Source organism: Montipora foliosa, chromosome 1, assembly GCF_036669935.1.
Source record: "Montipora foliosa isolate CH-2021 chromosome 1, ASM3666993v2, whole genome shotgun sequence".
Lineage (NCBI taxonomy): Eukaryota > Metazoa > Cnidaria > Anthozoa > Scleractinia > Acroporidae > Montipora > Montipora foliosa.
Genome location: NC_090869.1, coordinates 32,515,657 through 32,526,654, shown reverse-complemented (window position 1 = coordinate 32,526,654; position 10,998 = coordinate 32,515,657). Strand labels below are relative to the sequence as shown.

The 10,998-nt window shown below is 36.0% G+C and overlaps 2 protein-coding genes across 2 annotated transcripts in view; both read left to right on the top strand.

The window, feature by feature from the left end:
- LOC138013068 (uncharacterized) lies at window positions 1-519 on the top strand. The gene has a single exon (XM_068860028.1). The coding sequence runs from the start codon at window positions 1-3 to the stop codon at window positions 517-519; it is 519 nt and encodes a 172-aa protein (XP_068716129.1).
- Window positions 520-3,689: 3,170 nt separating this feature from the next.
- LOC138013056 (uncharacterized) overlaps window positions 3,690-10,998 on the top strand; it is a 41,737-nt gene continuing 34,428 nt past the window's right edge. Inside the window, exons 1-2 of the mRNA XM_068860024.1 lie at window positions 3,690-4,287; window positions 4,467-5,289. Of these exons, the coding sequence (XP_068716125.1) occupies window positions 3,690-4,287; window positions 4,467-5,289 (1,421 nt within the window). The remainder of the gene's footprint in view (window positions 4,288-4,466; window positions 5,290-10,998) is intronic.

The following is a 10,998-nucleotide window of genomic DNA, read 5'->3' as shown; positions in this document are numbered from 1 at the left end:
ATGTGGAAGCAGTTCACAGTTCAAGGTAATACAATGTATCTCGATATGCTGTCCAAACTAGTAAAACAGTACAACAACACAAAACATTCAAGCATAAAAATGACACCTGTTGAAGCATCTAATAAAAGGAATGAAGGAACCGTTTACTTCAATCTATATGGTGATACAGAAACATTGAAACAAAAACCAAAATTCAAGGTTGGTGACAAGGTTCGAATATCTAAGTATAAACGAAATGTGTTCGACAAGGGTTATACACCAAATTGGACAGAAGAAGTGTTTACAGTTGATAAGATCCAATACACTAATCCAATAACATACAAACTAAAAGATCTCAGAGGTGAAGACATCCAAGGTAGTTTTTATCAACCTGAATTATTAAAAGCCATACAGGATGTTTTTCGTATTGATAAAGTAATTAGAAGAGACTATAAAAAGAAACAAGCTTTTGTAAAATGGAAGGGATACAGTGATGATTTCAATAGTTGGGTACCATTGAAAGACATTGAAAACATATGAATTGTGGTGAAACAAACGCGCATAAATACTTATAAAAAAATAAAAATATATACTTATATTATATGGACAAGTTCGAAAATGAAGAAAAATTTGGTTTCTATTATGAGAGCTCTCAAGATTCACATTTGTCGGATTCCGATTGGCAACCGTCATCACAAGAAAGTGTTTCAAGTGATTCATCACAAGAAAGTCAAGAATCTGTTTCGTCACAAGACAGTGAAAAATCTGTATAAAAGATATAGTATATGAAAAAATTTTCAGAAAGACAAAAATACCTGATAATCATATGGTACCATTTTTTGAAAGACATGCAAGAAAATGATATAGAAAACATCATAAAAGATGAACACCCTGGATTTAAAATAGATTGGGGGCTGAATAGTAAAATGATATCTTGGGCAGCTGACTTCAAAAATATAAGAGAAGACCTTTATCCATGGAAAATACATGTGTCAAATAAAAATGGCGAACATAGACATTTTGTTTTTTAATTCTATATAAGCCATAAGTATATGTTCAAAGGATCTGAAACAGAATCGTCGTCAGATGAAACAGAATCGTCGTCAGATGAAACAGAATCATCAAAAAGTTTTTGTCACCAGGTTAATTATAATTACATTTTGTTGCAAGAAGATGAAGAAAATATAAAAACAGATTTCACTGGTTTTATGATGCGCCTGTTAAAAGACAAACAATTGCGCCGTTTTGCTTTTGAACTGATTAAACGTGAAAATGTATTGCAAAGTAAAGATATCACAGCCACATTGATGGTAAATCCCACAGGTCATTATAGACTTTTGTTAAAAAAAGGAAATAAATTATATGATTATCACCCAAGTTCCCCCTTTAACAATAAATGGATACTCAAAAAGCCCCGAAACAAAATATAACCTATTAATATATGTTTAAAGGAGCAGAAATAGTAAAAACATTATGTTTGAGAAAGTTAATCGAAGAATCAATTTGTGATATAATAGCTAAAAACGCCGACTACATGCATTTTGTAAGAGCCAAAGAGTTTCCTTTGTTGAAATTTGCAATTGACAACGGCTGTCATGATTGGAAAATGATCAGAAGAGTGTTTCATAAATCAGATGCTAAAATGTCTTTTTTATTCAGAGAATTTGAAAGATATCGCAATTTTTTAGCCCCCGTGAGGATGGTCAGAGAATAAAACACATAAATAAAAAATATATAGTTCTATTATATACATGAGCAAAAAAGCGGCATTTGATAAATTTATGAACTATGTAATAGTTGATGAAAAATTGCGTCTTTTCATGGAACAATTTTACCAATCGGATTTGATGTATTTAATTCGCCCACCGATGACAATTGAATTAGTATACAGCAAAAAAAAAATTCCAATGGTTAAAATAACAGACGGCATAAGCAATTTTGTTGTAAGCCCGGATATGGTAGGTTACTACGAATACGAGGAGATTAAAAAGCTTTCAGAAGATACGGACCAGTAGATTACTACACTAATGATGACGACACCGATTATTATGATCCCAATGATTGCGATCCACCTGAAGAATAATACATAAACAAAAAATATATAGTTATATTATATGGAAGATCGAAGACCAGTTGGCCGTCCAAGATTCTACACTGCAGAAGAAAGAAGACGAAACAAAAACGATTACATGTTGCATAAAGAATGGTATTGCAAAATATGCGACAATAATCACAATTACACTCTTGCGGGAAAACATAATCATCTCAAAACAAAGAAGCATTTCAAAAATTCGTTCACATATAATACGGGTTATGTTTGTGATGAACATGAAAACTCGAACAAATAAAATCAAATTAATTCATTGATATCACTTCTCTTTTTAAAAGTTAAATACATACACTAGTATGTGTTAAACTATAAACGCACCCAAAAACATATATAAAGAATTATTTCCTATACATATATTATGATGAATAGTATGAAAAATATTATCTCCAGTAATTATAGTATGAACAAGAGTGATCTTGAAAAACTAAGCAAATCAGAATTAATCCAATTGCTTCTCCAGCAAAACAAACAACCAATTCCAGCACCGAGGACTGTAAAACCAATACCGGGCCCAAGAAAAAGTGTAAAACAAATGGTTGACTATTTTGAGAGAAAGAGACTGCCGGCTCCTCCTGCTGAATGGCTGGAAGAAATAGAACAATTGAACAGATCAGTGCCTAGGACTAAAAGACCAGTTCCATTGCCTAGGACTAAAAGACCAGTTCCATTACCGAGGACCATAATACAAGAAACGAACAAAGCTTTAAAAGGGTTCACAAAGTCTTATGAAATCAACATAAAAAACAGCAAAGACCCACTTATGCAACTGCAAAATACAAGAAAGGCTGTTGCCATCCATATCGAAAAAATATTAAAATCAATGAAAGGTCTAAAGTTTGTTGAAACACTGAGGGTCACATTTGAAAAACAACTAGGGCGAGAAGAAAAAATTATGAAAACAGCGTATTTCAACAGTCAACCCCAAACAATAACAAATGACACACAAATTGAACTAGCTTTATCTTTGTCAAAACAAGTCATACTGAACAAGATTGCAGTTTGGATTTCAGAGGGATCTGGTTGGACTATTCAATCCGTTGAAAATCATTATATCAATGTGACAAAATATGAACCAATGAAAGGATCTTCTTATATAAAACTACCCACAGAACTCAGAAACAGTGCAAAGGGATTGATCAACATGAAAAATGAGGATAATGAATGCTTCAGGTGGTGCCACATAAGACATCTTAATCCTCAAGACAAATACCCACAGAGAATCAAAAAATCAGACAAAGCATTCATTGAAAATTTGAATTATTCAGGAATTGAATTTCCAGTGACTACCAAACAGTACAACAAAATAGAAAAGCAGAATGAAATTAACATCAATGTTTTCGGTTATGAAAACAAACAAAAATATCCCATTTATGTGTCAAAAGAAAAGTATGAAGATTGCATGAATCTGCTTCTTATAACAGAAAATGAAAACAAGCATTATGTTTTGATCAAAGATTTCAACAAGTTCATGTATGATATAACAAAGCATGAAAAGAGAAAACATTTTTGCATGTATTGTCTTCAGCATTTCACTTCTGAAAGAGTGTTGAATAATCATAAAGAAAACTGTATCCAATTAAATGGAGCACAAGCAATTAAAATGCCAACAAAAGATGACAACATACTAAAATTCAATAATGCCCACAAACAACTACCAGTTCCATTTGTAATATATGCAGATTTTGAAGCCATAACTGAAAAAATACATGGATGCCAACCCAATGATGACAAATCATACACAGAGGCTTATCAGAGACACACAGACTGTGGTTATGGATATAAGGTTGTGTGTTGTTATGATGACAAATACACAAAACCAGTACAAATTTATAGAGGTGAAAAAGCTGTTTACAAATTTATGGAAGCTATGCTGGATGAAGTCAAATATTGCAAGAAGATTATGAAAAAATATTTCAATAAACCATTGAGAATGACTAAAGATGATGAAGAAAAATTCCAAAAAGCTGATAAATGCCATATATGTGAGAAAGAATACAATAAAAGCGATGTAAGGGTCAGAGATCACTGTCATATAACTGGTCAGTACAGAGGATCCGCTCATCAAGATTGTAATCTTAACTTCAGACTGACTGAGAAAATACCAGTTATATTCCATAATCTCCGTTGGTATGACAGTCATTTTATAATGCAAGAGATTGGTGAAATAGTCAAAGAGCATAAATATACAAATAAGAAAGGTGAAAAGTGTCAAATGAATATCAATGCCATACCAAACAACATGGAAAAGTATATGGCTTTCATGCTTGGTAATCATCTGACCTTTATTGACAGTTTTCAATTTATGAGCTCAAGTCTTGACAAACTGGTGAGCAACCTACCAAAAGAAGCATTAATATATACTTCTCAAAATTCAAAGGTAAAGAGCTTGATTTAATGAGCAAGAAGGGAGTCTACCCATATGACTTCATGGATAGCTTTGATAAATTCAATGAAAAGCTACCATCAAAAGAAGACTTTTACAGCATCTTAAATGATGAACATATTACTGATAAAGATTATCAACATGCTCAGACTGTATGGGATACATTTTCTATTAAAAATATGGGAGAATATCACGATATATATCTTAAATCTGACATCCTTCTATTAGCGGATGTATTTGAAAACTTCCGAAAGACTTGCCTGCAATACTACAAATTAGACCCATGCCATTATTTTACATCTCCTGGTTTGTCATGGGATGCTATGCTAAAAATGACTGATATCAAATTGGAACTAATGACTGACATCGATATGTTTCAATTCATCGAAAAGGGCATGCGAGGCGGGACAAGCTACATCGCCAATCGATATGGTAAAGCTAACAATAAATACATGAAAACGTATGATGAAAAGGCGCCCTCAAAGTATATTATGTATCTGGATGCCAATAATCTGTATGGTTGGCCTATGTCACAATACCTACCAACTGGTGGTTTTAAATGGTTGGCTAAAAACCATATTGATAAGATAGACCTAGCCAAGTATAAAGAAGATAGCAATAAAGGTTTGATATTAGAAGTTGATTTGGAATATCCCAAAGAATTACACGATCTGCATAATGATTATCCGCTAGCAGCCGAAAAGGTCAAAGTCAACAAAGATATGCTTTCTAATTATTGCCAAGAAATATCCAACAAATTTAATGTATCAACTGGTTTAGTTCATAAACTGATACCTACATTAAGCAACAAAGAAAAGTATGTTCTTCATTATAGGAACCTACAATTGTACACCGATCTTGGTTTGAAAATAACTAAAGTCCATCGAGTGTTGGAGTTCAATCAGTCCGCATGGTTAAAGCAATATATCGATTTCAATACGCAGAAGAGAACCAATGCCAAAAATGCTTTTGAGAAAGACTTCTTCAAGCTTATGAATAACAGTGTATTTGGAAAAACAATGGAAAATATTAGAAAGCGAGTAGATGTCAGATTAGTAACTGATGAAAACAAACTGTCAAAAATGGCTGCTAAACCAACATATGTCAGTAGCAAGATCTTTAATGAAAATCTAGTGGCAGTGCATAAAATCAAAGAAACACTAACCCTAAACAGGCCGGCATATGTGGGTATGTGTATCCTAGATCTTAGTAAGACACTAATGTATGATTTCCACTACAATTATATCAAACAAAAATACGGCAGCAGAGCGAAATTATTATTCACAGACACAGACAGCTTGACCTATGAAATTGAAACTAATGACGCGTATCAAGACTTTTGGAATGATAAAGACAAATTCGATAACAGTGATTATCCCGAAGATTCACAATATTTCGACAAGACAAACAAAAAAGTAATCGGTAAATTCAAAGACGAGGCAGCAGGTATACCAATAACCGAATTCGTCGGATTGAGATCGAAAATGTATTCATATATGAAAGACAATGACAAAGGCGGAAAGACCGCTAAGGGTATTAAAAAGAATATCATCAAAAAAGAACATAACTCATGAAAATTATAAAAACGTACTTTTTAATAACAAGCAAATGCATCACACCATGAAAACGATTAGAAGCAACTTACATAAACTTGGAAGCTATGAGCTTAATAAAGTGTCATTGTCTTGCTTCGATGACAAGCGGTACATTCACAATAATGGTATGACAAGTCATGCATACGGTCACTATAAAATCTAAAAAGTTGGCTGCTGACGTCACGGCACAGCAGTGCCGGTCTACATAAATAATTTCACAAATTAATAATTTTTCACTCAAAAATTCCACAATTGTGTAGTAAAAATGTGAAGTTTTTGATTGATTAAAAATCACGGGGAAACCCCCTTTCTTATTTCCGAGAATGTCATGCTTTGTGATTTTTCTAAGAAAGTCACGCATTTTAAATAACATATAGTTCCAAAATAAATTTTGCGTTGGATCCATTCTGCCTCGCCACGGCATAGATTCGCAGAAATATAAAACATATAGATTTCCAAGAATATGAGACTGAAAATACGAGATCAAAAAATACGAGACCATTAAATGTAAAGTAGTATGGAGTTGGTTTCGTATGAGATCATTTTTGCAAAAATGATCTCGTACCACCAACTCCTATACTACTTAAATGTGTTGTCGCCGTCAAAAATCCCAAGGAAAGCGTGTCACCTCAATTGTATTATAAGAACCTCTTCTTAATTTGCCTTCAAGGAGATACACAAAAAATTTGAAACTCTGATTATTATTATTATGGTCCAAGACCATTGTGGAAAATGCTAATATTTCTCATGGTCAAGCCAGTAGAGGCAAGGGTCTACCTATTCCTGTTTAATTTACAAACTGTCTTTCATGCAAACACACTGTTTTCAAAAATATATTTCATTTCAAAGCAGTTTGTCACAGTGTTATCAAAAGGAATAAACCCATGCATCTCACAGGCATGGTACAAAAAGCTCTTTTTCAAACAACTGATTATAAGATATCAAAGTGCCAATGCTTTCAAAATTGCTCAAATTGTGAAATGCCAGATTGTCCTTGTGATGCCATAGTCGACTGAACATGATGGAGGAGAGACTGTTCATCACTGGAACTGTTAGAAAGAATTGTAGAGGGTGAATACCCATATGATAGGGTACTTGGACGACAACTACTAGTAGCTCTTGGAACGGGCGCAGATTGTTGTGCAAAATTATGACTTTGATGGTGAAAATTACCTGAATTTGAACTTGCTGTAAAAGTTAAAATTACCATGAAGTGGCATAATTGGATTGCCATTGGGTGCTAATAGGCCACACATCAACTGAAAGGACCTCATTTCCTGTTCCTGGAGTGCTTCATATCTTCCTTAAAATTTGCACAAGTTCTTTGGTGGGATCATTTTCGATCGTAGTTTGAAGTAGTTCAAGCGTTTTTTCCATCTGCTCAGTCTTACTTCTTTGGTGGCAGGTTTCTTCACTGAAAAACATTTTCTATTGTTTGAAACTTCGCCACTTCAATTCCTAACGTTAGATATGTAACTTGCATCGTCATCATCATCAACCTCCTCCTCGTTTGTGCTAGTATCCTGCATGCTTTCATTTCCAATATGTGCAGAAGGGTCACATGCATTTTCTGGTTGGCATGAATCTCTAATTTTCACAAGTGGATAGCGAAGATCAAACCATTTGCCATATCCCCGTTCTACAACAAGCCTTTCAATACCCGAAGCTGTCTTCATTTTCGTGCAAATCTGCTTACAGATACTGATGCACGACTTAAATTGATTCCTCATTTGCTGCCACTTGGAAAGTGAAATCACTTCCAGAGGCCTTATTGTATTCGACGTTTAATCGTTTTTGCACCACTTCGTAAGCTTCCGTGTTGCTTGCTTTTCTGGTATTGCAAAATTTCTTGACCAGCTGGTCGTCATTAACAAAGATACTATCATATCAGTGATGTAATTCTCCTTCCAGTACGCTCTTCGCCCCAAGGTCCCCGAGCCTTTTCTTCCTTTTCCCGCTTCACAGTTCACTTTTTCACTTTCCTCAAACGAGTCTGACTCTTCTTCTTTGCGACTACTTTATGCAAGATACCTCTCACAATCAGTCAAATTGTTCGTTATTGCGCAAAAAATATGTAATTGCCATACGTTTCGAGGCTGCTGCCTCTTCATCAGTGGATAAAAGGCAACTGTACAGTTACATTTACAGTTGCTTTTTATCCACTGATGAAGAGGCAGCAGCCTCGAAACGTATGGCAATTTACAATATTTTTCGCGCAATAACGAACAATTTTGACTAGTTTATTTATCTACAAACTTTGCTCAACATAGTTTTCTTCTTGTTTCACATTCATGCTATCCCCTCAACACATACACCTTCGTTACCCGACGTCGCTTCTGAAAGTCTTCATTGAATTTTCTCTCCACGAGCAGCACACTCCCGACTAATAACCAACGCGTTTGTTTGCTTGCCATCCGAATGTTTCTTCGTTATCTTCCGAAATCGAACATTCGACATCGAAACACAGAATCTTTTATCACACGTTATCCAGGGAATACTTGGTTTCTCTTGCACAATTACTGCCAACCAGATGATCAGACTTTTCTCCTTTCTAAATTTACTTAAGAGTTAGAAGATTTTGTTTGGACACCTGTGATCAATGCCTCGGATGTTGAAATAGCAGCTAGCCATATTAAATAAGGAACTGCACAATCTTATGGATAAGTGTTTCACTGTGAGGAGAGTTGTGATGTCTTTCCACGGGACCCTACCGTGGATTACTACACTAGTTAAATATTTGTTAAGGAAGAAAGAAACGCCGTAAGAGGCCAAATGAGGACGGAACACCATCAAACCAAGAGCTGCTGATAAGGCTGCTGATCACGTTCGCAAAGTGGAGGAATTGTCATCGAAGGTACTATTAGTTGATTGGTTGATGAAAAATCGAGAAAAAACTGGGGTAGGCAAGGAGCACAGGGGAGTTTGCACTGGTGGAGTAGAGTGGATAAAATCACTTAAGGAAAGAGAAAAACCTCAGCCAAATTTAGAAAAGGAAATTCTTGCTGGTCTCAATGATTATTTTGGGGATTTGTGCAATGATGAGAACTACGTTAAACCGTGTGGGGGGGGGGGCCTCTCAGGGTAAACCCCGAGGACACCACCCACCCCCAGAGCTCCAGGAATTTGATGTGCATGGTGGCATTATCCAAGATTAAAAAAAACCGCTACTGGCCCTGATGGGTTGCCGTTATTTTCATACTAAAGCTAGGGTTTGGAGGGACAAAATTGTACAAGTCTCGCTCCTGTGGTGACTGCTTTGTGGGACCAAGTCTCGGTCCTGTACACATGCGCCGACAGCTTAGAAAAGAAGCTAACATCAATCCACTCCCAAAGGTAGACACTCCTGTTCACTATTCGGCAAGTTTTAGTGGGCCGAGATTAACAGTAGTAACGACCTCAGCATGAGATGGGAGGTTGATCAGACAGCGAATGAGCTACAGTAACGATAGCACGACTCGAGGGCGTAGCTGATCCCTCAGTCATTATCAGTAAGAAGTACTTATTGCAGACAAATCGTGACGCTAGTCACACAATATGCGCTATTGAGTAGGAGGGCTGCAGACTTAGCACAGACTTGCGCGAATTGCATTCAAATTGAAGGTACATGAATGAAAATAATATACATCAAAGACGCACGTTAAGAAGATGATAAGGATTTTAATCACGATGAATGTGTAGGCCTAAGGTTTGCAAAATGGCGACTTTCTCGAAAAGCCTTTGATAATCGTAAAACAGACTCCGAGTTGCGGGGGAAAAAACTAAAGGACTCTTCCATCTCAATCCTTATCTGGTTAACTGGTACTTAGACTTTCTAAGGTATAGGAAACAAAGACTGATAGACAAGGGTGAGATCTATGATAATGGCATATGTGAACAAAAGAACAACGCACACATGCAGAACGTATAAGTGTCAGTGGGCCATCTTTTTAACCTTGTTTATCAATTCGGCCATTAGGGATAATGACCTTACCAAGCATAGTTAACTATGCTGACAACACCACCCTTCGATATGTCCAAAGTATAGGAAAACAATGTCAATAGATTCGTCTCACAGAGAGTTGTCAATCAAGCTTTTTCAGTTGGACTCCCACACTAGATAATGCCATGGCACGAGCTAATCCTAAAAATGCCATGTCAACCTCAGACTTGTATACAGAAGGATGCTGAATGCCAAAGCCCCTGTCATGCGTGAACAATATAACGCAAGTTTCTTGTTTAAAAGGTTTTGGGCTTACTTTACAATCAGTAATCACTAGATTTTAAACACGAGCATATTAAGGTTACAGCTGAAGGAGGCTGAACAAAGTCGCACCTGATGTGCTAAGATGTTTACGTAAAGGGCGCATACCAAACAACAGCCGCTACGCATTACGTTTTTAGATCACATTGTTCTACCCAAACTAACGTACGGTTCTACCCGCAGCACTATATGTCTCCTCATACCTGAATTAACGACGGCCTTCAGAATTTATACACAGCGCTGCTTACTAAAAGCACAATCTGTTTCGTAGCGACATTGACATATACTGGCGTGTATTAGAAGAGGCTGATCGAGAACCCTATTCAAGAACGCTCTCCGGTATGCCCAGTCACCCTCTAACCAGTTCCGTCCCCAAAATGAAACGGAAAGCCTCAGCCACTCCATCTCGAGTGTTCCTAGTCCGTCCACTCCATAGGTTTAATAACCAGCGCTTTTAAAAATCGTTTTTTAACAGGCTTTTTTCACTAATAGAGCTAGCCTTTTACTGTAATGTCGATAGCCTTGTATTCCTAATTAAAATGCAACGATATCGAAGATCATTTTTTACACTGTAACTGTTCTTGTTTTCCACAACATGCTACTTTTGCTTAAAAAAAACTAAAGACCTATTTATTTTATGATATTTATTCCACAGAGCCAGGAAAAACAAAAAATATCGTAACTCTCGAAA